Below are 27696 nucleotides of genomic sequence, written 5' to 3'. Positions count from 1 at the left end.
TCAGTTACACATATTTATATAAAAAAGTAAAATGACAAGAATGAGAGGCATTTTTAACGGAAAGTAGTGAATTGCCGTAGATTCTGCTTCTCTTGATTTTCTGAGCAGGGCTTGTTTGAGGGCACTAATTTTCTCATCAAGTTCAGCCAGTGAATAGTTCTGCTATAAACAATAACACAAATTGCTGAATAAGACTCTGAAGTATCTTAATGCAGATAGTCCTAAATGAACTATAAATATTTAAAATATTCAGCAGCATGATGAAATGTTTATTCTGATGAGAATAATTTTTAAAACTACCTATATATAGTGACTATATCATAAATCAAAAAAGGTATAAAATAACAAGGCTTAAATATGTCTTTCTCTTGCCTAGGGAAAAACTCTCCTGAATCTTTTTGTACTTTAAAAGGCTAGAACAACTTTGGGGGTGAAACAATGCTTTTATGATCAATAGTAAAATATTAAACTCTAAGATTAGTTTAAGCTTGCAGTACTGAGAAATTCATTTCTGAGGGATCAACTACTTTGGGAAAAACCTGGCTGTTCTGGGTTTGATCACTAGCACTGCAAGGGAAAAAACAGCCAAAAAAATCTTTTCATGTTTTCCCCCACTTTAAATTCACATTACCACTATTAAGAGTAGAATCTTACTATTTAAGATTCAACAAATTAATATAGTAGTATTTTCAACAGAGGTTGGCTGAAGTCATCCTGACAAACACTTTCTTTTTGGATCCTGCTAATTGCTCTTCACAAGGGGGAATGGGAGAAGACTTTAGGACTTACTATTTTTAAGGATTCTGTAGCTGATAGATTTTCCTATCACTTCTTGGCCTTTGGGCTAAGAGCAAGTGTAGTATAAGCAGGATAAGGATTTTTAAATTTAACCCGTCTTAGTTCACTGCATTGAATGCCCTTGAATACAATTCTAGCTCCAATTCAATTATACTAGTTTGTACTGCACAGCTTTTCTTCAGTCCCAAATCTTACCAAGGCATGACCGAAAGGCAAGCACAGTACAAACTTTTATTAATGAGCTATAAACCTAATTAATTTACTGCACAAGCCAAAATGGCAATGGAGTAACTTACCTGTGGTGGCTGAACTTTTCTTCTTTTTCCAGGAAAGTTCTAGTTTTAAAGGTTAAAAAAAAAAGAAAAAAAAAGTAAATAATAAATGTTTAGAAAATAGAAGCATAATATTTCCTTTACAGCATATTGAATAAAATATAGCCTTTGGGAACTCTGACAGAAACTAGTCTACAAACTCATCAAGCTCTTTGTGTACCTGATACCCACTACCAATTTAACGTATACAGTACGTGGTAACAGTGCAACAGCATGCTTGTCTCAAGCAGTGCATACTTTCCCACTAATTGCCAGCTTCGTATCAGCCTTTGTCATTTTAGAAAGAAGTGCTCTTGGGGTTTTTCTACTTAGTTTCTTTTTTATAACCTGGGTATTCCAGGATATTGGACAAGTGAAGCAACAATAGAGGAAAATAAAATTTGGTCTATTAGGCCAACGGGTGCAAACTCTCCCCCGACTACACACACACACACACACACACACACACACACACACACACACACACACACACACACAGAGTCAGGCTCCACTGACTATAATGAGCACTATGGCTGTCTCTGCAAGCAACTCTTTACCCACTGATTCTCTGTATGAGTCAAGGGAATGTTGATCCATTCACTGTCCTATCAGTGACTAAAATGAGCATGGACCCAATTCTGCCCATGGGTAAGAGGTCTGCTGGGGATTAAGAAGTGACCTTATAGAAAAAGCTTCCTCCTCTCTGTTGAAAGAAAGCACTTACAAGAGCCAATTCCTATGGACACTGCTGTACCTGGATAAGGCACCTGGATGTGCTACTGTTGCCCTGTCATCTGCCTGAGAAAGAAGTCAACATCAAGCAGAGCTGAAGAGAAGGAACTCAGTTCTTTGATATCTATGATTTAGCCACCAAATTAATGAACTCTGAAGACTGTGCTATCATTGGGTGTCCTATTTTATAAGATATTTCCATACTGTTTGAGCCAGTTTGAACTCAAATTTTAGGTACAGATGACAACATTCACACTGATAGACTGGTTTTTGAACTTTCATCTAATGAATTCTTTCTGTTCTTTGCTCTTAGTTTCAAAACATCTCAAATTTCTGAATGCCAAATTAGTGTATCTGATGAAACCGAATGCAGGTTGCAAAATCTTCTCATGAATATTTCTAACCACTGAGATTTAGAAAAGGATAGATAGATAGATAGACAGATATGCCTCATCAATAATAACAATTGGAAATCATTAAGTATTTGAGCTATTAATTATGGAATAACAGAGCTCAGACAAATATGCTCCTTCCTTTACCAAACTAAGCTAGATACCCATGGTGGGGTCCTGAGGCAGGTAAGGGCTTAATGCTTAATTTCTTCATTGCTCAGTCTCCCTACTTTCCCAAGGGGTGGCTTTTTATATACGGGATGAAAATACACTTCCCTTTGTGGTCATAATAGTTTAATCTGTAGAATACTGGTATTTTCTGTATCATTGAGTGTCTTTCTTACTTTTCACACTGCTGAGACAAAATACACCACATTCAATGTCAGAGGGAAAGTTTATTTGGCTCACAGTGTGTAGAACTTTCAGTGTCCAGTTGGCTGGCTCTAAAGCAGAGTGGCACATGGCAGAGATGCACACAAAAGACAGAACAGTGAGGGACCTTAACAGCATCTTTCTGCCTCTTTTATTTTACCCAGACTACTTAGGCCAGGTGGCACGCACATCCTTAATCCTAGTGCCCTTGAGCCTAGCACTGTACCATGAATCAATTCCAGCATCACACATTCCAGATTTGGCCACCTTTGAAAAGGCCCCACCTATGACTACATGAGGCTTTGGGGGGACATTTAAATACAAGCCATAACATTCTGCCCCTGTCCCCCCAAAGACTCATGCATATTGCTTTATGCCAAAAAAAAAAAAAAAACCCCAAAAACGTTTAGTCCATCTCCAAGAGTTGCCAAAGTCGTAACAGTTTCAGCATTGCTGAAAAGTCCAACTCTAAGTCTTCTCTGAGATTTAAGGCATACTCTTAGCTGCAAGCCTCATGCAAAAATGAAAAGAAAGTTAAACACTTCCAATATTCAATGGTACAAGACAGACATTTCTATTCCAAAAGTTACAAATGGGGGTAGGGTAGAAAGGAATGGGAATAAAGCAAGTCCAAAAACCAGCAGGGCAAACATTAAATCCCACATGTCCAGTTCCAGCATACCCAGCAATCTGTGGCAAGTTATGAACTCCAAAGGGCTTGGGTGGTTCCACCCCTTCAGCACTTCCAGTGGTTATAGTTCCCACAGCTTTTCTCTGGGGCCTGCTCTATCTTTCCCTGTAGTTTTCCTCAGATGATCCACACTTCTGGCTTCTCCAAACCCACTGCACCTTCATCTTCACACTCAGCTTCACACACTACTCTCATAGGGACATAACTGCCTGGCCTCCCAAGATCTTCTTCTGAAATCTGAGTGGAAGCCTTTCTGACCCTACAACTCTTGCATTCTGCATGAGCCTAAAATCAGCACATATAGATGACTCCAGAGTTTGCTGCCAGCTGGAGCAGGAGCCAGGCTTCCTTCCCTCTTGGCTGTAAGTGCTTATGAATCCCAAGGAACAATTTCCCTAAGCCACCACTCTGGAACATGGTGCTCTGTTCTGGGTCTTTCTTCTCAAAGCGAAGTCTTTTACTTTTGCAATTTTGAAGTTGCAAAGGCTGGAGTCCTGCTGGTTCTGAGGATGCCATCAGCAATCAAGATCTCATCTGCTCTATCTTTGCAGTCCACAGCTTTACTGGACTTCCTCTCTGGCCAAACTCAAAATGTTTTTTACCATTCTATTGGGCTCTTTGCTCTTGACTCTCAACATAAATCTGGCTAAAAACCCTCAACAGTAACTATGCCACTGGCTCAATATTACACTGCCTTGAAATTTCTTCTGCTAGATTAATTAGTCTACCTCTCTTATTCTCAGTCTTAGGCCAAGTCTCTGGACACCAACAAAATACAAACTTTCTGCTAAGCATAACGTCATCTGGAGTCCAACAACCAATGCAGTCCTTCTTCCTGGAAGAAACCTCCTGAGCCTAGTTTTTACTGGCAGGATTTTTATCAGCCTTCTTGTCTTCTGAGAATCTCCCATTAAGGACAGCCAAAGGTGTTCCTACTCTGCTTTTTCAGCTGGCATCTCTGTACCTTTCCAAACTCTTCCCACAAGCATTCCCAAAGGTTCCTGAACCACATGGTCAGGTACAGTCACAGCAACGACCCCACTTCTCTGGTATCAAATTCTGTCTTAGTTACTTTATTCTTGTTGCTGAGACAAAATACCCAACACTCAAAGTTAAAGGAGGAAAAGTTTGGTTTACAGTCTGCAGAGATTTCAGTTAATAGTTGGCTGGCTCCAAGGCAGAGTGGCACATGTTGGAGGGGTGTTACAGAGGAGTAACAGTTCATTCCACTCAGCAAAAGCAACAAGGGACCTATCAGTACCTTTCTGCTCCTTTTATCTTATCCAGATTACTTAGGGCAGGTAGCACTCACATCCTTAATCGTAGTGCCCTTGAGCCTAGCATTGCACCATGAATCAATTCTAGTATCACACACTCTAGATCTAGACACCTCTGAAAAAGTCCCACCTATGACTGCATGAGGCTTTGGAGGAACATCCAGACACACATTATAACATTAAGCAATCAGATTATTTGTGTATCATGAAATCAAAATGAAAAATATCAGAATGAGGAGAATAAGGGTATCAATGGATCAATGGCTTAAAAACATAATAAAATGACTGGGGCTCATTTTAGGTCTGAGTAGAATATTTCCACATGTAGACTGGATTTAAAATTTTTTTATGAAGATATAAGTACTACATCTCAATGCAAAAGGTAGCAATTTTAACAAGTTTTGAAGAGAAAATATGAGCACAGCATAAAAACAACTGCACAGAGATAATTCAAAATTGTCTCTTCTCTCCCAATATTATACCATGGCAGGTAATCTACAGCCACATCAACGATGCCTATAGCCTAATGAAAACATGTCATATACATATGTCCAGGGAATGAATGCTCTAAAGAAATTCAAGAGTAAAGAGGCCTCTCCTCAACCAGTTACCTTCTCTTCTTTTAACCAGTTGTAAAGGGTAACTGATTCTATACATATAACATTTGGTTTTTCCTTATACTGTCACTGTCTTGATGCAATGCTTCATTTCTCTCTAACCTGGATGACCTGACATGGTTTCTAAACTAGTTTCCTTGATTCCACTTAACTTCATAATGCTACCAGATAGGAATCTAAATCACAGGTTCTTCTTTCTTTCTCAAAACCTTAATTGTACTTTGATAATATTGGAAGTACAAACTAGCTAGTGTGACTGTTAAGGCCTACCAAAATGTGTATACACAATTTAATTTTCTACCTGGATATGACTGTTCACTGTTCAGGCCCGCCATGAACTTTCACACATACACGATCTGTGGCTGTAATGTTGACTTGGCTTTTAGCACACTCCTCTCCCATCAAACTCCTCTTCCACTTTAGAACCAGGAGTTTCTTACCATTAGTGATTAAAAATTATGTCTGAAAACTGCTTTGTGGCAATGTTAATATACCTTCTGGAGTCTAGTAAGTAAGTATCAACCATGTGCTATACATTCATTCACGGTACTCAATGGTACTATGTTTCATGTGTTCAAAGACAAACAAGACACAGTTCTTGGCTTTGAGAGGTTTAATATACAATATGTACAAACACATAACTGTAAGTGATAAGTGCTATAAAATGAACAAAGTGTGTGAAAATGTATTTGTAAAGCATGTTCTACTCGCTGTTTTCAAATGTCATGGTTTAAAGTCCGTCTTTGGGAATACTCATATCAGATCTTTTAATAGTCTATTAAGCCACGCTCTTAAAGTTTGAAAACATTAGCACAGTAAAACTTTTCCATGTTTAATACAAAGGTTAAAGATTTTTGAAAAAATTACATTAAAAGATGCAACAAATATTAATATTTTTCATAATTACTATTTTATATGCATTGTAACTTATTTTGGAATTTCAGGTATTTCACTAAATGAAAAGACCTTCATATAACCTAGTTTTGCTTTATGAGGTGAATATAATTTATAATTTTTACTGTTAATGTTTACCTTTCCATATGCTATGCTCTCATGTTATCCATAACAATCAATTTCCGCGCAATTTTAAGGTTTCTCCATGTTTAGAAGTGACTGACAACCAAATCTAGATAACCACATTTCACTTAAAATCTTTAGAGTTCAGAAGTTCACGTTTTTAATAAAGGTTCAATTCTTAAGAAATGTAATGGTTTCAACTTTCCTTTAACTTCTAACTTTAGAAGCTATAGAACTGTGCTACACATACACTTTTCAGAGGTAAATATGTAAAATTCTGTAAGAAGTACCCATGGAGTCCAGTATGAGGATGGTGTGAGTGAAGAGTAATGTGCTAGTGTACATTAGTCTAATGTGTAGGGCACTCAGTATGCTCAACTCCTGTCAGCACAAGGAGCCGTCTTGAATGGGCTGTATTTCATTCGAGTGCAGCTCCCAGAGAAGACTCTTTCCTTACGGTGTATGCCAATCTCTGCAGGCTTGGAGGACAGAGGCACTTTGAATGTCTAAACCTTTCTACTTGTACATGTCCTTTTACCTGACTGTTATTTAAATACAACATTTCTAACACTAATTAAGAAATGATTCTTCTAATCAAAGATATATTACTTTTAACAGATTTGGAAATACTTTTGAAAAGCGCTAGCTGCATCTTAGCTTACCATCACACCCTTTTTTAATGCTTAAGTCATCTAGTCAGTCCTCGGTCTACATTTCTAAGGCTTCCTGCCCTGAAGTGAGGTAGTCACCAGGCTTTAGACTTCAGGCCTTTGACAGCAGCAGTGAGCCTACCCATCAGTGTTTTAACTAGTACCTCTACACAGACTCTCTGAGCTAAGTGTAAGTCATTTCTCCAAAAGCTTACCTGATATTTCTAACTTTAGATCCCCCTATGACTTCAAATTCATATGCACCTAAAAATACCCCTCTTTTACATTTTTTGTTTCTATCACTTTTCAAGTCAGAAGGTGGAGTGATCCTTGCTCTTATTCCATAATAAATCATCAGTATTTGTCCTGTATTCTTTCCTATTTGCATTAGCCTTTTCTATTGTCATTCATGTTCCCCTTGCAGGAACTGACTACAAATCTAAGCAAGTACAATGTTGTCTCCTTGACCTTAGTTTCTCCCTTTTCACTGATCTTGTATAACAGTATTAAATAAATCTGTATAAATATTTTTTCAAAAGTCATTTCTCTGTTCAAATGTTTACAACAGATACCCATTCTCTGACCCTAGAAAACTGATTTAAAGCAGATCTTAAATAGATTTTAAAATTTCATATTCACCCTTTTGAAATACAATGAATGAGTCTTCTCTAGGAGCCGCACTCGAATGAAATACAGCCCGTTCAAGGCAGCTCCCTGCACTGACCAGAGCTGAGCACTCTGAGTGCTCCACAGAGGACGCAGCACATTACTCTTCACCCGCACCATCCTCATACTGAGACTACATGGCTACTTCTTGCAGAATTTTACATATTTGTCTCTCAAAAGTATATTTAAAGTTTCCTACATCTGATTACGTCTACCTTCTACACAAATACTACTCTATCCTATATGTAACAGATTCAAAATAAAAATTTTTTTAAAATCCAAAAAACCACAAAATGATGTGGAGGGCTTATTCTTTCGTTAGCTAGATCTAAATTATGTTAAGTTTTTATAAATCACAGCCAGGGAGAAGACATAAATTATGATGGAAGGGTCTGACTGGAGACACATGATATCACCACACGGTCTTATAAGATCAGTTCTATCAACAAATGTTATACACAAGATATGAAAATGAACTAGAAAAATAACTTTCAGAGGTATCACTGAATGAAAGAAGCTTGACTTGAAAAACTTATGGTAGACTGTTGCAGGAAAAAAAGTACAAAAATTTTAAGGAAGTTTTCTAGGAGGAAATAGTCAAAAAATAATCCTAAAAGTAGAAAGGCCTTTATGTAATATAACAAAAATTTTTAAAAATTTTAGACATTTGAAAGCCGCGAGAACAGACTGACCCATATTTGTATAACTACTTCACATATAGTTTCTAAAATTTAAATAAATGCTAATATTTACTGAGGTTTTTAATACATGCTAGGCAGTACACTAAATGGCTGGTATCTTCTTAATCTTTGCTTTAGCTTTTAGTAATTTTAGAAATCTCATTTTACATTTGAGAGCAATTAATCTATAAACCTCTTTCTCTGAATTTTGTCATTTGGACCTGCTGCCCTTTTTCTTTTTATTATGTGACCTGCCTTCTTCCTCTGTAAATACTTCTAAAATTCAAATACTCAAAACATTGCTATTATACCTAAAATGAATTTAAAATATATTTTATACGATCCATGCTAAGATGAGCTATTTTACATAAAGTTTTAGTAGAATCTGACTTTAAATCGTTTTAGTTCTAGTACAGTACAGCTTTTAAAAAAATCTCAGAAAAGGTGGATATAATCACTTCTGAAGACTGAGTAAAAACAATGAGCTCAGGATTGTTGGAAAAATGCTGCTGTACCCAAGATGCTTATCAATCAGTATGTTTTCTTAGTGTCGTTGGAAAGGAGAAGAATGAATGAATGAATTAATGCCTGAGCTGAGGAATTACACAAGTGCAGACCAGTCTTTTAAAAAGTCTGACAGTTAAGGTAAAGAAACAGAGTGGCAGCTTGAGGTGTGTGCTTGTTCAGTATGGAGAAGTGGTAACTGTTTATGAGCTGATGAGGGAAATAATCTGGGAGAAAGAAATTAAATAGACAGAGGGATAACTGACAGCAAGTTCAGAGTGACAACACTGACCACCATCAGAGGTGATTTCTTGTACCATGAAAATCGCCTAAAAGGGTTTGGAGAATGCATAATAGAAGCATCTCTTATAGCCAGGCATGGTGGTGCATGCCTGTAATCCAAGCACTCAGGAGGCTGAGGCAGGAGGATTGCTGCAAGTTCAAGGCTAGCCTGGACTACATAGTGAGCTCAAGGGCAGCCTCAACTATGTAGTCAGATCCTATTTCAAAATTAAAAAAGTATCTCTTTAAAAATTCTAAATTTCTGAAATAGTCAAGTCAGAACTTGGGAGAACTAGGTAATTCTCCTGCACAGAACTGTGGTCATTTACTTTTGAATTATTGAAAAGCGTCTTTTACATACAGATCAATGAGTAAACTGTTATATAATGAAAAATCCTAAAATAATACTTACTTTTGAAAGACATTTATACTTACCACAGACTGAAAATATTCAGGAGACATGCCTTCCAATTCAAGGATTTTATCTTCAAGTTTTTTAATTCTCTGATAAATGTCTCTTGGCACTGGACCACCTAAATATGTTTTTAAAAAATGAAGCAGTACTGAATACTTTCTTCTTAAAATTTTTACTCTTAAAATACTATGAAAACATACTTATGCAAAGAAAAGAGAAGTATTTAAACCTATCAAAATAAAGCAAAATCAAATGAAATCCTCAGCTCATATTTTCATTACACATTATGGGACAAACTATATTACACCTCCTCCTTTCCAATCTTTCTTGTGTTTAATCTAATGTTAGTTCTATGTTATGTTCGTTTTATAGGCTACGGAATGGTTTCTGTATTGAACAACCTATATTTCTGATAGGCTTTGCAAGTTTCCTAAGCAGGTAAAAATGAAGCGATAAATGATCATTTAACTCAGTGGTTGAAGTATGTGATGTTATTTTATTGAATCTGTATTTCTCTCTACATGCCACACTTTCTCCTTTGACCTAGAATAATATTAAAAAGGCATATTAGTATAATTATGAACAAATTTTGGGGGCAGGGGAATGATAAATTAAAGTCCTTGGAAGTTCAAGCTCAGGATTGTGTCTATTTCTTATCACTTCCCCGGGACTGTTTTGGTCCAGACTACTACCTTCTTTCCCTAGATTATCATGACTTCCTACCTGGTCTCCCTACTTCTGCCTTGCTTCCCAAGACCACATTCTCAACCCGTGGCCAGTGATCCTTTTAAAATGTAAGTCAGATCGTGTCACTTCTCTGTTCGAACCTTCACATACCTTAACATTTCATTTTGACTAAAACTCAAAGCATTTACAGTGGCATACAAGGCTCACAATGGCCTACACACACCTATATTCCCCCTATACACCCATGGTTCCAGTTTCTTGATTCCTTTTTCTGATATTCAAGTAGGCCAGACACCCTGACAGCTTCAGCAGGTGGTTCCCTCTACCTCCAAAATCCCCTTTAGACAACCTCAGGTTTTAGCTCCAATGTAAACGTCAGTGCTCTGATCCAGTACTACCACATCCTCTTACCTGGCATTCCCTATCCTCCTTTCCTTAATTGTCCCCACAATTACTACTATCCAATAACATTCTGTTTCTTTGTTTTCCATTCTGATGAAAGCTCCAAAAGGACAGAGTTTTATGTGCTTTGCTTATTGGGTATAGTTGTACAGCTGTGCATTCTGCAAATCTACAAAGCATCAACTCATAGACTATAATGCTTGAGACAGAACAGGTACCCAATGTTTACAAATTGAACAAACACATTTAGATAACCATTGTTCAGTTAAAGAATATTGGTAAATTATATTAAAGGTACCAACTTATTAAATATAAAAAGTCTAGAATTTTTTTTGGGGGGGGGATGCTGTGTTATCTTAGGACCTTGGTCATTATCACTCTTTAAGATAAAATGAACAGCTCTTTCTTTTTACTTTGTTCTTTTTTTCTACCTAAAACATCTCTGCCTTATTCCTGTACCTGTCAAGACCCAGTTCAAGGTCACTGGGTCATGAAGACTGCCCAAACCTCTTCACAGGGAGACTCCTTGTGCTCCGTCCGCACACTATACCATTCCCTGCCCCCGTAAGTGCTACTTCACTATGTTTAGTATTTCTTCCACCCAGATTATAAAATCCTTGAAGCTGAGGCCTCTGACTACATCATCTCAGTATTCTTTGTTCTTAAAAATGGTGTTTGGCAAATAGTGAGCATTCAACAAAAATTTGCCAAAAGAATTAATCTTTAGACAAAACCAAGCCTGTGAACAAATGGATTTGGTAGATGTCTAGAGAGTGTTCCACCCCCAAACCATCAGAATACACATTCTTCTCAGGTGCACATGGGACGTTCTCCAAAATAGACTATATATTAGCTGACAAAACATGTTTAAATAAATGTAGAGGAACTGAAATCATCCCATGCATACTATCTGACCATAGTGCAATGAAACTGGAAATCAACACCAAAGGAAACCAGTAAAAGTACATTAACACATGGAAATTAAACAACACCCTTCTGAATAACCAATGGGTCACAGAGGAAATTAAACATGAAATTAAACAGTATAAACAATTAAATAATAATGAGGATAAAATATACTGAAACTTGTAGGACACAAGGAAAGCACTCCTACCTGGGAAACTTACAGCAATGAACTCACACATCAGGAAAACACAATGCACTCAAATAAACAATCAAATCTTGAACCTCAAACTTCTAGAAAAAGAACAAATCAAACCCAAGGCCTGTATGATGGAGAAAATTAAAAACAGCACAAATCAGTGTAATAGAGACTAAGAAAACAAAACAAAGAATCAATGAATTGAAAAGTTAGTTTTGTGAAAGAATAAAATTGATAAACCATTAACCAGTCAAATCCAGGAGATCATCAATACCTACTTTGAGAACTATGTTATAATAACATGGAAAACACAGAAAAAAATGAACAGATTCCTAGATACAATCAAACTGCCAACATTAAACCAAGATCCTATATTAGCCAACTAAACTGAAAATGTAATAAAAAATTTACCAACAAAGAAAACTCAGACCCTGCCATATTCACTGTTGAATTCTACAAGAAATTTAGAGAAGAACTAATGCCACTAATACTGAAACTCTTTAAAGAAATTGAAAAGGGAAGCAGTACTTCCAAAGTCATTCCTGGAAGCAAGTACTACTCTGATTCCAAAACCAAAGAAGAACTCAACCAAGAAACAAAACTAAAGGTAAATCTCCCTAATGAACATAGATGCAAACATCCTTAATAAGATACTAGTAAACAGAATGCAGCGTATCATCAAGATTATACATCATGACCAAGTAGGATTCATACCCAGTGATGCAGGGCTGGTTCAACAGATGCAAATCAATAAATGGAATACAACATATTAATAGAACCAAAGGCAAAAATCACATGATCATCTCAACAGATGGAGAAAAAGATTTTGACAAAGTCCAATATCCATTCATGATAAAAACCTTATAGAAAACTGGAATAGAGGGACTTTACCTCAATCTGATAAAAGCCGCCTATGACAAACCAACAGCTAACATCATATTAAATGGTCAAAATCTGAAAGCTTTCACTGTAAAATCAGGAACAAGACAAGGATGTCCATTATCCTCACTCCTGTTCAATATAGTTAGGGAAACATTAACCAGAGCAATTGGACAATAGAAGAAGATAAAAGGAATAAAGAGAGGAAAGGAAGAATTTAAATCATCATTATCTGCAGATGACATGATACTCTACATAGAAGATGCCAAAAATTCCACGAAAAAACTGTAGTTTAAATATCCAAATTCAGTAGTGTAGTAGGATACAAAATCGACACTCAAAAATCAATAGCATTCCTATGCATAAGCAACAAACTCACACAGAGAGAAATTAGGGAAAGCACACTCTTCACAGTACCATCTAAAAATATGAAATACTTAAGAATCAATCTAACAAAGGATATAAAAGATTGGTACAGTGCAAAGTATAGTACCCTAAAAAAGGAGATTGAAGAAGATATCAGAAAACGGACAGATATCCCTTGCTCTTGGATAGGAAACACCAACATAGTAAAAGTGGCCATACTCCCAAAATGGCTATACAGATTTAATGCAATCACAATCAAAATACCATCAGCAAAAAAAAAAAAAAAAAAAAAGAAAAAAAATACCACTAGCATATCTCACAGATCTAGAGATAACATTCCTAAAATTCATTTGGAACTAGAAGAGATTCAGAATAGAAAAAGAAACTCTGTGCAACAAAGACAAGTCAGAAGCCATCACAATCGCAGACCTGAAATTACACTATAAGGCTACTGTAACAAAATTAGTATGGTATTGACAAAAGAACAGACCTGAGGATCACTGGAATAGAATAGAAGATGCAGACAGAACCCAAACATACTCAGTTAGCTTATGTTTGACAAAGGAGCTAAACATGTTCATTGGAAGAAAGACTGTCTCTTTAAATTAAAGTAAAAATGGATCAAAGATCTAAATATTAAAATATAAACGCTAAATCTGCTGGAAGAGAAAATACATAGAAATCTTGAAGACATAGCTGTAGGTAGACTTCATGAACAAAATCCAGACTGCAAGGGAAGTGGCACAAAAAATCAATAAATGGAATCTCACCTTATTAAAAAGATTTTGCACAACAAAAGAAATCACCAACAGAGTGAAAAGACAATCCACAGAGCAGGAAAAAATTATAGCCAGTTGTCCCTCAGACAAAGGACTTATATCTAGAATATATAAAGAACTGAAAAAAAAAAAAAAACCCAGGCACCCCAAATTCAAAGGCGCAACCCATAAATGGGCATCTGAGATGAATACACACCTCTCAGATGAAGAAATGCCAACAGCAAATAAATATATGAAAAAATGGAGCTGGGTGTGGTGGTGCACATCTGTAATCCTAGCACTTGGGAGGCTGAGGCAGGAGGATGGCGAGTTTGAGGCCAGCCTGGGCTACAAAGTGACTTAAAAACCAGCCTGAACTGCATAGTGAGACCCTGTCTCAAAAAAAAAAAAGAAAAAATGTTCAACATCATTGGTCATTCAAGAAATGCAAATTAAAACAACACTGAGATTCCATCTCACCCGGAAGGAATAGTTATCATCAAAAAATGAACTGATAACAAATACTGGAGGGGCTGTGGGGAAAAAGGAGCCCTTCTCCACTGTTGCTGGGAGTGTAGACTGGTACAACCATTGTGGAAATCAGGGTGGTAATTTCTCAAAAAACTAGGATTTGAGGTCCTATTCGACCCAGCTATTTCCCTTCTGGGTATCTTCCCAGAAGAATTAAAAACATCATACTACAGGAACATATGTACACCATGGTATTAGCAGCACAATTTGTAACAGCTCAATCTTAGAAACAACTCAAATGCCCATCAAACAAGGAATGGATAAAAAAAAATGCGGTTCTTTTTACATAATGGAGTAGTACTCAGCCATAAAGAAAGATAAACAGGAGACTTTTATAGGTAAATGGATACAACTCAAGACCACAGTCATAAGTGAAATAAATCAGACCCATGTGCGTAAACATCATATTGTCTCATTCGTGTGAGAGACTGAATGAGTAAGAAAGATCCAAAATGTACAACAGATATTGTGAATTGGCAAGAAACTGTTCAAAAGAAAAAAGACAAACTGTGATAGGGGAAAGGAAAAAAAGGAAAAAGAAATAAACATACATATACACAAGATAGTTAAGATAGTTATACAGCTAGTTTGTCTTAGTTCATTGCAAGGAAAGGTCTGTGCTAATATTGTTTGGACAAGATATCATGCCTGTATCTTGTATTCTGAATAACTGCTATGAAGACAATACACAATGTATTAATTACTGTAACTCTCGTACTAACCCGTTTTGAAACTATTTTGTTATTTTCTTTCTCGTTAAAAAAATTAACCTCTTGATACTATCAGAGACTTCATCAGTCAATTCTTGTATACAACTACATTTTAAGTGCATCTGTTTCTAGATGAGGGGATTTCCTCTTAATGTTAATGTCTTGTTGCCCTCAAAGACTTAACTCTTTCCCTTACCCTCTTGTACCTCCATCCAGCAAATATCCCAACTATACTGGATTTGGAAATTGTAACTTCCTTTTGTGGTGGACATTATTCCTTCTTTTTGGAATGCTTTGTTCTTGCAGTTTCCTCTTTGGGGATGCTTTGCTCCCTTCAAGAGCTCAAACGTCACTTCATCAGGAATGCCACACGTTGACCTTCCCTGAAAAAGCTTAGCACTTAACTATCTCACAGCAGCCACTGTGTACATTATCTGAAAATGTGAAACAGGCAACTAACTGTTCATTCAGTAAACATTTGAGCACCTGCTTTGTGCTGGGTGTTCAATGGTATAAATGGTAATGAACATGACAAGGTTCCACTCTCACAGATCCTACTACCTAGCTGGACACATGAACATTAAACAAACACAACTGTAATGACTGTTTTAAAGGACGGCAGGAAGTACCAGGTGCTATGAAGCTCTAAAAAAAGGGAATTCACACTGATCTGGGATTAACAAGCAAAGTACAGGTACAAAGGCCATTGGATAGCAAAATGTGCAGGAGCGGGAAAGCCCAGAGATATGGCTGGAATTAATGCATAGACTGTTCTCTTTAAAATTAATTTTCTTTTAGTCCCAATCTCCTTGCCCTTCTCTTGGTCAAGATACTTTTATCATTAGCCCTTTTATTTTAACATTCCATGTTATTTATTATTTATACCACCTACCTCCTCCAAGTACGATTCCTGTTCAGATGTAGTCTCAGTATCTAGAATAGTGGCTTAAACAAGAGCTTAATGCTATTGAACAAATGGTTAACTACTATGTTTGGTGTGCATGTAGGCCTACAGAAAACCATTAAAGAATTTTTAGCTGAGTAGAAGATCATTTTTCCAGCTGTCACTTACTACCTTGGGCACAATGTCTGAGCTCTTTGAAACTAAACAACTTCATCTGTACAACAGCAACAGCATCAACACCTCAAAAGGATACTGTCAAGTACTAAGCTGACATATGTATAATACTTTCAGAGTGACTGGCGGTAATGTTCAATAAATGTTCACTTTCCCATAGCATTAATTTATGATTTATATGCTTACCCTCACTGAGAGATCCCTCAGTATTAGAACCATATTTATCAACACTTTGTACCTAGTACAGTAGGTGACAACTAAGATTGTAAGCTCTGAAATTGGCTTTAGCAAAAGACATTAGTTTTTAGCTATGACTTCAATAAACAGGCTGTCAGGTTCTATTTGGAACCTCTTCCACTCTACTAGACTTTCTCAATTTTAGAGACTAGCAAGAAGTAAAAAGGAAGCAAAGTATATACAACAAAAACTGTAAATTCCTTGAAAGTAGTTAGTGCTTTATCCATTTTTGTAACAGACAGAACTGTACATGACAGGCATTCAGTTAAAGAATTGGAATTTCTTTAACCACTTGCAAAGGTACACCATGGGGCACCACCTGACACTTTGCTTACCTGACTGCAATCGCAAGTGAGCTTCAATATTCTGTAGTCGTTCTTCTACAGCCTGATTGCCACAATCTCGATGCATGCTGTTAGATTTATGACCTGATCCCTGAATTCCTTCAGGTCTAGTTTGTGGTCCATACGTATTTACAACTCTAGAAACTAAGTTAAGAAACTTATAAGCTACAGTGAATTTACTTTTAAAAACAGAAATTCTTTCTCCCTAACAGTACTTTATATTCTTTCCATAAAGATAACTAACCACAATCCAAGGCTGAGAAAGGCAGTATTTTGTTTTGTTTCTTATGGCTTGTTTCTAGATGTCTCCCCAACATCTCATGTAGTCATAGGTGAGGCTTTTTCACAGGAGGCTGAATCTAGAGTGTGTGATACTGGGATTAATGTGATGTGACGCTGGGATTGATTCATGGTGTGATGCTAGGATTACAGAAGGTCTACCTTCAGTGTGAATGCCACCCACTCTAAAAGTGGACAACCTGGAAAAAAATAAGAGACAGAAAGAGGCTTGCTTTTGTCTCTTGTTTGCTGCTTGCTGCTTCTGCCTGCCAAAAACTATTTCTCCTCTGTGATACTCCTTCTGCCACGCCACCCTGCCTTGGAACCAGCTGACTAAGGACTGAAACCTTTACAAACGGTGAACTACAATAAAGTTTTCCACCTTTAACTTTGGGTGTCGGGTATTTTGTCTCAGCAATGAGAAAAAGTAACTAAGTTTTAAAATAAATAAAATTTAGATGGGTATACTATTTCTATTTCTTTTTTTAATAATCTAGAATACACTTCTGTTGGTGACAATGGTATGTGGTTACTTACCTTTTACATGACTTTTAAATCCAGGGTAAGGGGTAAAAATGGCATCAGTTCTTGCACAACTATTTTCTAAGGGTAATTCAGATGAATATAAATTTTAATAGATTCTTAATTTCAAACACTGGAGAGTTTGATAAACTTCTAATAATTCATATTAACACATTACTTATAAGTAAATATAAATTTAAATAACAGTATTAATTAAATTACCATCATATATAGAGTTGAGTGACATTTGTTTTCTAAAATGAATCAGAACACCTAATATTTAACCTAATATTCAGATTTACATTAGGAAAAGCCATAAAATATCATAACAATACAATTTTTAATGGAAAACACAATATTTCTAAAAAGTATTCGGGCCTTTGGAGAAAATAATTTATATATTATAGAGTACCATATTTTAATTCTCCTTCACAGAAATAGGACTCATTTTTCTAACACATTCTTTTATTAAAATCCAGCATTTCTGACATCACTAGCCAAATCAGCAAACATCTAATAAAATGGATTGATTATATATTTAAAACCTTTAATTTCAGAACTGTTCATAGAAGATCTTGAAACCTCAGCTATAACACATACTTTCCCACTCCATCTAGATTTCCAGTACTCACTTAACACCTTCCCGCAGCTTGAACCACAGGTGGTACACGCATGACTGTCCCATCGGGCAGCTTATACCACTGATGGTACAAACGGTTCCAATCACTTTTATTAGTGTCTTACTAATAAAATTAGTAAGAAGCCACCTGATGGGACAGTTATGCACACACCAATGGTACTTCAAGCCGCCTGGCAGTGAGACATATGAATTACGGCCTGGTCACGAACATGTAAAAACTAATCACAAAAAGTCTTCTACTTCTTCCTACTCTTCCATTTTCAAAAACTGCAAGTTTAGGATAGCCATGTTGTGAAAATTTGTTCCAATTTTTTTCCAAGCTGAAAATATAATTTCTTTTAAATTAGACATTAATAAAGAAATTATAAAGAGCAAATTTGGACAATGTTAACATAATATCTAATACTATTAATATTGTTATATATTGACAGTTATGTTACATATCATAACTTATAACATATTATATGTAACATATTACAATATATGATGCTATACAGTAAAAATGTAAATGTCTGAGATAACATTAGTAAAACTATGCATTGACAGTAAATTTTCTGCAAGATTCCCTTAAATATTTTATAAAAAAAGAAATACTGAAAGAAAATTCTCTTTCTTCTCTGTAGAATTTTATTTTTTAAAAAAATCTCAATCATTTATTTAGGTCAAATTGAGAGGTCTTAAAAGGAACACATTAAAATGTATTTTTTGCACTTAAGTTTCATTAACAGTTCTGCTGATAAGTCAAATTTTGTGAATAAAATTCCAAATCCACTCCTCTTTTACATTTAGAGACTAAATAGTCACTTCTTTTTGGGGGGAGACACCTTAAAGTATGCTTAAAGGGTTATTACTTCTCCATTCTCTTTCTACCATTTCATGGAGTTAAGGGTTAAAAAAAGAAGTTATCATCCATTTCAGAGCTACATTCCAAATATACAGATTAACTGACCCATCAGTGAGAAATTCAGCATGGTGTGAAGATAGTGAATGTGTGAGTGCTAGTCACTCTCCACATCAATTCTTGCCAGCACTGTTTTGAGCCAGCAAAGGATTGAATAGGCCAAGGGATCCTGCTGAGCATTTCAATTCTTGTCAATTTCTATCCCTGGTGGTTTATAATAATAGAGTTAGCAAGGAGAACAGAGGAATAACATTAGTGACACATGTGATTGCTCCCTCAACAAACCTTCTTTCATGGGTTGCTTGCAGTTGGACTGTGCTACCTGAGATTTTTCCCCCTGCTGTACCTGTTCTAAAAAGCTAAGAGGAAAACATACCAAATCGAAAGGCAAATGTAAATGTTAATAGTAGAAAAAGTTGAATTTAGGACCCAACCTGAGCCTATACTATTTCATTAAGAGAATCAGTACATCTACATGATACGAGTCACTTTTAGGTTCATCTGACAATTCTTGTTCATAATAATTAGCCAAGAGATACTAGAAGCAACAAGAAAAATGTTCATTCTAATTATGAACTCTTCTCCATAATTTTTCCTAAGAACTACTTGCTCTGATTATTACTACGATGCTTGAATGTGATCTATGGCAGTGTTATGCAATGCTGTGTATTCTGCAGCATACCTGCAGATCTGTAAAAGTACTACAGCATCAAGTGAAGAGGGAAAGAAGAATCTGATGAAAAACAGCCAATGTATGCACTAAGAGAGAAAGGAAAAGAGCATAAGGCACCATGGTCTTCATGATAAATTGGTTGTATAGTGACATAAAACACTGCAACACAGGAGTAATGAGAAAACTACTCCCTCTTGAGGAATATTATTAACTTTACCAAGTTCACTGTCTTACCACAATTTCACAAGTGTATTTACAAGCTTGAAATTCATACTGCCTAGTTCCTTCATAACAGTGAGACTGAACAATCTTGCCACCCTATACACTTCATTTTCATTTGCTAGAGGAACTTTAAAATAACCTTTTAAACTTGTAGTACACATTAGTCTTTTATTAATGCCATTTGATTTTTATATAACCAAAGTGAACATATGTTTTGCAATACAGTCTATTATTAAACAGAAGGAAATTCTACTGTTTTAGTTACTAAAAACTTGTAAAATGAATTGTATTTTTACTGTTTTTTTTTTTTAAAGAAAGAAAAAGTGCAACTACAAAATTGTGCTTAAAATCCTATGAAAATTAACTTCTAGGTAGTTTACCTTGATTACAATCAATAACATTACAAAATTCCCTGACGTTGTTTTCATTGATTTCAGCTTGCTTTCTTTCGATAAATGCAGATATTCTTCTGTCAATCTACAAACAAGTACAGTTCAAAAATGTAAACACAGTAAGACTTTTAAAAGTAATATTGTCTCCCTCTTGCCCCCCAAAACTTCTTACTTCTGCTTTTCCAGCCTTTATTTGAACTACTTCTGGATCAAAATGGATTTGTGTCTTTTTCACATCACCTAAATCACCATCTTTGTGCTTTTCTTCTTCTTGTTGGTCACCAGTGGGAAATTTGGCATTTAGTTCATTCTGGTTCCCTGCTTCTGTTTTTCCTATCTCTTCAATGGTAGCTGAATTCTCCTCTTTAATCACAGGCTGAAGTTTTGCTAAAAAAGGCTGAGAAGAATACAATTCCATCTGCTAGGGTTCAAACTAACCACAATCAGTTACACATTTAATATAGTTCTATAAATTTCTAAACAAATGAAATATTTACTATCAATTACTAAATATAAAAAGTTGACACACAAGCATACATAAGTTTGACCACATAGAAGTGTCTGCTGTTTTCTGCTCCTGTGACCATTAACCATTGTTATAAATTTGTTTTTAAAAAAGAAAAAGAAAGAAAACCTGAAAAATTTTAAAATTTTCTTTGAGGAAATCATTCTGTCACTCATCTTTTATATTTTATGCCAAATCAGAACCATAAGCCTCTGGCACCAATGCCACTTAATTAACATGTCATTCAGATGCCTTTTCTGAACACTGAGGCTTAGCATTTTCCCTGCTTCACAGGACAGCCAGCCTCTCCCTTAGCAAAGCCCCACGGTATCACTACAGCACTGGGATGCTCCACTTGAAACTGCAGTTGGCCAAAATGAATGAGGGGGCATGGACATGACACACAGGGGCGTTATGCTCAGTGAACATTCAGGCTTCTCCTGGCATAGCAAGCTATCTTTTTGGGTCATAACATTAAGTTTTACCAAAAAAAAATGAATAAGAAAAAAACTAGCAAGATCCATAGCTGTAAACAGATGTCTATCACTAAACTAGAGGGGAGAAAGCCTTGTTGCATAATGTAAATTATATTACCCGTGTACTTCTCTAACCCTGTCCCCCTGCCACAATTAGGTTTCATTTGAGTTCTACAGCTTGTTGCTCTGCCCTTTAAAAACAGGGTTAACTACTACTTTTAATACGAAACACAGAGTTAAATTTTCCTACAAAGTCACTGAATAGAGGGCTGAAAATTAATGCCTACTCCATTAGTCAAAACACACCAACACTTAACCAATATTATAATTACTTTTTTCATAGCTACAATTTTGCTTCCATTGTTTGATATACCAAATACTACTCTCCTGAAGCCCTGTTAACACCTTAATCACAGTAAAGTGACCAATCCAAACAGTTCTACTAATCTTTTTGACACTTCATATCTTACATGTTGATTAGAAATAAATTGCAACATACATCAATTATAACTGTAGAGATGTTCAATTAGAAACCAGTCGGGTCATAATACTGTTCAGTTATTGAACTAAAATATATAAAAAAGTATATTATTATAAATAATAATTCAATATTGACTTCTAATACCAAGGTTGAATTATTTCAAACTGTTAAGATAAAATAGTGACTGGCTACTTACTAAGATGAGACATTAATGTCACAGAAATTACTTTCTTTTTAAAAACTATGCTGAAACTGTTTAATTGCAACAGACACTCCAGGATGTGTCATGCTGGGATAATGCCACTTCTTGAACCAGTGAAAGCACTCTATGAGCCTCCAAACTCACCCAAGGCATGGAATCATTATCATAGCATGACACACACCTGCCGTGTCTTATTGCTTAATTATAACCCACCATAGATGGAACTGTATTGAATTTTCGGTGCAAGTCTAGAATTGAATAGAATTGTACGCACTCAATCTCATACCCACATCGGCTTATTGGGCTATATTCCTGTAACTGCCCTGATCACTACTGAAATTAACAGATTTAGAACCAATCTGGATATAAGTAATCTTTTATTGATAACAGTATTAATATAGTGTTAAGACAGAACTGACCAATATGCACACAGCTAATTTAACCACAATTAATTTCTGTCTGTGATATCAAGTTAAATTTCTAGCAAGAAATTTACCTGTAAATGTAAAATGTGTTGTTCAAGTGCTCTAAAGAGCAATGCAGGCTGGAATGCCGAGAGGCTCTGGAGCTTGTCCCAATCGATTGTAATTTTCACCACATCATCTCTGAGGTTAAGCTTCAAAGGGGCAAACCAGCAACATCACAAAAATTACACGATTAAGCTGTATATCTGGGATTGCCACAAAAATAAGACTTCTATGGAGTAACACATGCCTATTAAAGTTATCAAGTTTTTAATGATACATTAAAATGCTCTGCCTAGTTATCATTTTAAAAGGCCGAGAAGATGCAGCATTTCATAAAAAAAAAAATGACATCTCAAATTTAATGGATTCTTAGGTCTGTGTAATGGGACCATCTCAGAGGTGAAACTATCTATGAAAGATTAAAAAAAAAAAATGAAGGTACTTCAGCATCTAAATATCTTTGGATAAAGTCCAAAATATGTTTGCCTTATTCAGAACCCTACCACTTCCAGGTCAGGCATTAAACAGAGAAGGTACAACTGTTTTATCAGAGTTCTAATATGTGCATTTTTCTCTGTTAAATATGTACACAAATACATATCTGAAATAATCATGATACATTATTCTGATGTCTTAATAATGATATTATTGTTTTCAACTTTAACCATTTTAAAAAATAATTTAAATATCCAGGTTATTCATTCATATAAAATCTGGGGATAAGTAGCAAAATGTTCATCTACAAATAAAAATTGAACTATTATTTAGTTATGGAAGTCTGAAACTGAAAAAAAAAAAAAAACACCTCCATTCTAGTGAAACAATTGGGCAGAAAGTGGATGGAATGTCCAGTGTTTATGTTAAGTGGTATTTTCTAGTAAGCTATGAGGTCTCATTACATGTCTATTTCTTATCAGTTGGTGATCTAGCAGAACAAAATCATACCCAGGAAACTAAGAACCTGATTATAAAATTAATATCAAAATCAGTGAAAATTTTAGATGACAGCCTCCATCTGCAGTAACAGTAAAAGTGAACCCTCATAAACATTTCTAGAGATGTGCTTATAGCATAGTAGAAAAATAATATTCCATAATGGAATGAAGTTAATTATGTTATATTTCTCTGAAATAATTTACTAAAAATAAGTCACATATTCTAAAAACTAATGACACGTTATATAAGTTCAAATACAGATCTCAGGAGTTACAATGATAAAACAAAAATATGAATCATTGTACACAGAATCAAAGTGATCTCTGATTACAAGAGGCAGCATATTGAATAAACACTATGTGATAGAAATTTACTGCCCTTTGAACATGAAATCAGAAGCATTTAAAGTCCATGTCAGACAAGTGTAAAGAATATGAAATTTTAGATAGGCTGAATAAGTTTATGTTAATTATGATTTTACATTATGATTAATGCATTTAATGCAACTGATATTACTTTAATGCCTGCAACATACGTTATGTGTAAAAGTAACCCGTTACTATACTTTTCTAGTACTCTAAGAAATCTAAAGTCAATTATGGCAAATTTATGAATACAGTCTGGAAAAAAGCAAGTACATCCTCCAGCAATGAAAAGCATGATATTTTCCTAGAGGAAATAGCCTACAGAAAATAAATCTTAATGTCTGGATCATATTCTCATTTCAATTCAACAGAATTATGTAAGCCTTTAAGTATAATTAAGGATTCTTGGTCTTTTAAGAAAACTACATCAAAGTGTTACAAATTAATTTTAAAATAAACTCAATATGTCAAATTAGTCAACAAGTTGCCTATCAGTAATATGAATTCTATGCATTTTTGGAATAGTAAAATATTCATTCAAAAATCTCCATTAGTATGCTACTAATTAAAGATTCGTTTTCAATAGGAAGTTATTAATACAAAATCCATGCTAACACTAAATTAACTGTGTAAAATGAGCCATCCAGAAGCAAGTAAAAATGGTAAAATTAATAAATTTTGCAATTTGGAGCAGGAAATACTTTTTAACAGTGAATTTTATGTCTCATATTAAGGCAATAATACAATATATCTTCCTATTACCTTCCAGAGGTAATACAATGATACTTAGGATGAACTTAGGCAAATTACTATACAACATGCATTTTAGAAATCCTTTATATATATTGCAAAAGGAAATACTAACTTTGTGGGGGCAATTTTGTAAGTATATATTCTGGCTTTCATTTCAGTGCATCTCAAAATAGAGTATTACCAAAATGGTTAGCATTTACTTTATGAAACAATCTTATTTTTAATACTTCTATAGATGTCACTGTAAAACCAGATATTTACTCTGAATATTTTTATTTATTGTGTCACTGTAAAACCAGATATTTACTCTGAATATTTTTCACAGCTGATATATGTAAAATTCAGTCACTTCTGTATTTGTACCTTTAAAATACCAGAATGTTTAAAAATTTTAGGTGAGTTAAATTCAGTATGTAAAATATTTTAAGAGACATTTAAATCATAATCACTTTTCAATGTTAGTTTTTAAAACTTCTGTAAATAATAGGTGAGCATAAATATTTTTATCCTGATGTTAGAAAATGAGTAAGCTTTAAAGTTCCAACTGTCCTTTCCATAAAACAATTCTTTAATTTTCAAATTATTTAAAAGTCTAGTAGTTTAAGACTGAAACGCTGATAGCGATCAAAAGTTCCCAAGTCTCAAAATTTTTTTTGTAAGTCCTTAGCATACTGAGTTTGAAAGCTGTCTTTTAGGAGATACTGTTAATAACTGCTTCATTGCAAAAGCAATAATAACAAAAAACAAACAAAACCCAAAATAACTGTAAAAAAGACTGATTTCTCCATCCACCTACGGCTTTCAATGATAACTGTCACCAATGACACACACATATGTTCTATCTTCACAGGAACTGAGCATTATCTTTGACATAAATGCCTGCAGTGTCCACTACATGCAACAGTACCGGCTGCAGAGCAAACTAAGAAACAGACCATGTAAGATATAAAAAGAAGTATTTTTAAATGCAGGCAAACATTTTTCTTTCTCATTTAAAAACTGCTTGATTACATCATGAAACGAAATAGTGTTTTCATCTAAAAGAACGTAAAGAGCCCAGTTTTAAAAAAACCCCAATTTCACATTTCTGCAAAAGCGATTTATCAGAAAATTAAACTAGCTAAAAAGCAAAAGTTCTAATACAATCAGAATCGGCCACGGATAACTCATGCGATTTTACACTAGCGATATTTCACGTTAATTCCTTTTACTTTTCTTCTTATTTGAAAGGGTAACATACAACGGCCAGGAGGAACACAGAAATAAACAAAACCAAGTGACTCAGAAGAGCAAATCACTCCAAAATGGAAAAGAGGGCGCTTTTCCAAAACCCTCAGGCCATACTGAGCAACCAATTTCTATAAAGTATAGGTTGCAGGAAGGAAGACCCTGAGCCCAAGGAGCCTCCTAAACCCTCAAGGGAAGCATTTGCGCGTTCATCCTCTACAAGCGTGCCCCTCTCGGAGCCGGCTTTCTGTCTCACGCCTAGGGAGGAGAGCTGCAAGGTAATCTGGTCGGCAACCCGCACTGAACTAAGCCCGGGCAACCACCCTCACTCCGATCGCAGGCCACTAGGCCTGGGCTCCTCCCCCGGCCTCAGCTACGCGGTCGCCTCGTCTCACACCCCGGCAGGCCAGGGCTCCCCTGCACCCCGCCCTCCACTGGAGCGATAAAGGGAGGAGGGGCTGGATGGGTCTCCACACCCCACTTACCTGTCCAGACAAGGTGTGCAGGGAGCGAAAGATTTCGCACAGGACCTCTCGGGAGAGGTTGGGGCTGCAGCTTCGCTCTAGACTCTTGTCACTGCTGTTGGGGTGACTAGGATCCGTGGTAGCAGCCATGACACCTTCGCAAGAGGCCCCTAACACCACCGAGGTACAATCACAACCCTACCCCCACCATGCTTTTGTCGCTTTGGGATGACGTAACAATCCAGCGTCTCCCTTAGCTCAAGGCCTTAAAGTCCCACCCTCTCTGTGTGACGGACAAGCACGAACCCCAACCAGGTGCAGCGATAGCGCGGCACGTAGGAAGCGGGTGTTTCCTGACTAGAGCAAGACCGGATTTTCTGTTCAGAGTGTAGCTTAGAGTATTGGTGTGGTAAGGGTTAGCATGCATCCTGAAGCCTATCTTGACTCTTAGATGTGTTCCTAAGAAAAAAACTTATAGTTAAATGTCAGGGTTTGAACCCCAAATTAAAAGTTGAAATTTTAACATGGTGGCCCTGCTGGTCAAGGTTGGAGAGGTGTCCACACCTTCCTAAATATGGAAAACTTTCACACAGAATTGTCTTAACTGCATAGAGCGTTTTCATCCTTACAAAGTTGTTTGACATACATCACTGCTAATTTTTTGTGCAAGGACGGAAGGATGTAAAAAATATAAAGGTGCTCTATTATGCCTTATTTTGCCATCAAGGAAATGACATGAATGGCTTCCCGCAGCCTGTAAAATAGTTTAGATCGAATTTCAAAAGATTAAAGATGCCAACTCTAAACTTGGTTCAAAGCGAAACAATGTCAGTATGATTCCAACAGGAATTTAAGCCAAGTAATTTCATGTTACCACAATCTGAAATTAAAAGAATAAAACAAAATTGACAATGTATTATTTATCAGATACCTTTACTAGAAACATATTTAAAGTACTTTGTAACCATTTAATCAGATTCTTAAACATTAAAATGGTTAACTGAAAAAAGTTCTAGAACAATTTTTAGTGTTGATCGCTTTTCAAAAATATTTAAATTAATTAAATAATTAATTTTTTGTTTTAGTACTGGGAATCAAACTCAGGACCTTGCAGTTGCCAACCATGCGCTGCATAGCTGAACTATATCCCTGGCCCCCTACTTAAATAAATTTAGAGGTCAAGGACAAGGGATTTAAAACTCTTCGTTCTAATAGTTTAATGATGCATTTACAGTGGAGAAAGCAAAGGTGAAAACTTGCACAAAGTATACTTAGTTTTACAGCAAACTGAGTGAAAGGCCAGGAGTAATGCATTAAAGAATTGTATAAGAGCAGTAAGGATAAAAACTCCTTTATCCTGTCGCTAGGAAGCCTCTTAGTTAGCTTTTCGTTTCCAAAGGCATAGGGATCACCAGGCTTGACCAGATCTTGAACAATCTTGTCTGTTCCCTTGTAGCAGCAAGATTTGAGTACATAGCTGCAAGAACAGCCTAGAGATAAGAATACTTCACAATAGCCAGTCCCAAATTGAGAAACCATCTCATTCAAGTTACTCATCCTCATAGTTAATGTAAATTTACAACTCTTTTCAATTTTAGCATATTTTCTTTGCCTCTGATTCTCTTATAATTGGAGGCTAATTGTAAACTCAGGTAATGCTAAAAGTTTTGTTTCTATACTAAATTAGTCACTA

At 35.7% G+C, this 27696-nt stretch overlaps 1 protein-coding gene across 1 annotated transcript; it reads right to left on the bottom strand.

Moving 5' to 3' along the window:
* Mbip (MAP3K12 binding inhibitory protein 1) lies at positions 1–26242 on the bottom strand. Its single transcript, XM_005377166.2, has 9 exons — positions 26025–26242; positions 22288–22407; positions 20300–20524; positions 20116–20212; positions 17315–17380; positions 16490–16642; positions 9425–9522; positions 1095–1133; positions 1–162 (listed from the first exon to the last, which is right to left on the bottom strand). The coding sequence occupies exons 1-9, from the start codon at positions 26151–26153 to the stop codon at positions 1–3; spliced, it is 1089 nt and encodes a 362-aa protein (XP_005377223.1). The 5' UTR covers positions 26154–26242.
* Positions 26243–27696: the final 1454 nt, after the last annotated feature.

This window comes from Chinchilla lanigera, unplaced genomic scaffold (genome assembly GCF_000276665.1).
Source record: "Chinchilla lanigera isolate Chin_1 unplaced genomic scaffold, ChiLan1.0 scaffold00008, whole genome shotgun sequence".
Classification (NCBI taxonomy): Eukaryota; Metazoa; Chordata; class Mammalia; order Rodentia; family Chinchillidae; genus Chinchilla; species Chinchilla lanigera.
This window is presented reverse-complemented; position numbering and strand designations above follow the sequence as displayed.

What these genes read in the sequence shown, in the direction of transcription:
- Mbip (XM_005377166.2), bottom strand. Translation starts at nt 26,153, where the DNA reads ATGGCTGCTACCACGGATCCTAGTCACCCCAACAGCAGTGACAAGAGT. An exon ending in CTGAATATTTTCAGTCTGTG is followed by an intron (nt 1,134 to 9,424) that starts GTAAGTATAAAT and finishes CTTTAAAACTAG; the next exon opens with AACTTTCCTGGAAAAAGAAG. An exon ending in GAAAAGTTCAGCCACCACAG is followed by an intron (nt 163 to 1,094) that starts GTAAGTTACTCC and finishes TATTGTTTATAG; the next exon opens with CAGAACTATTCACTGGCTGA.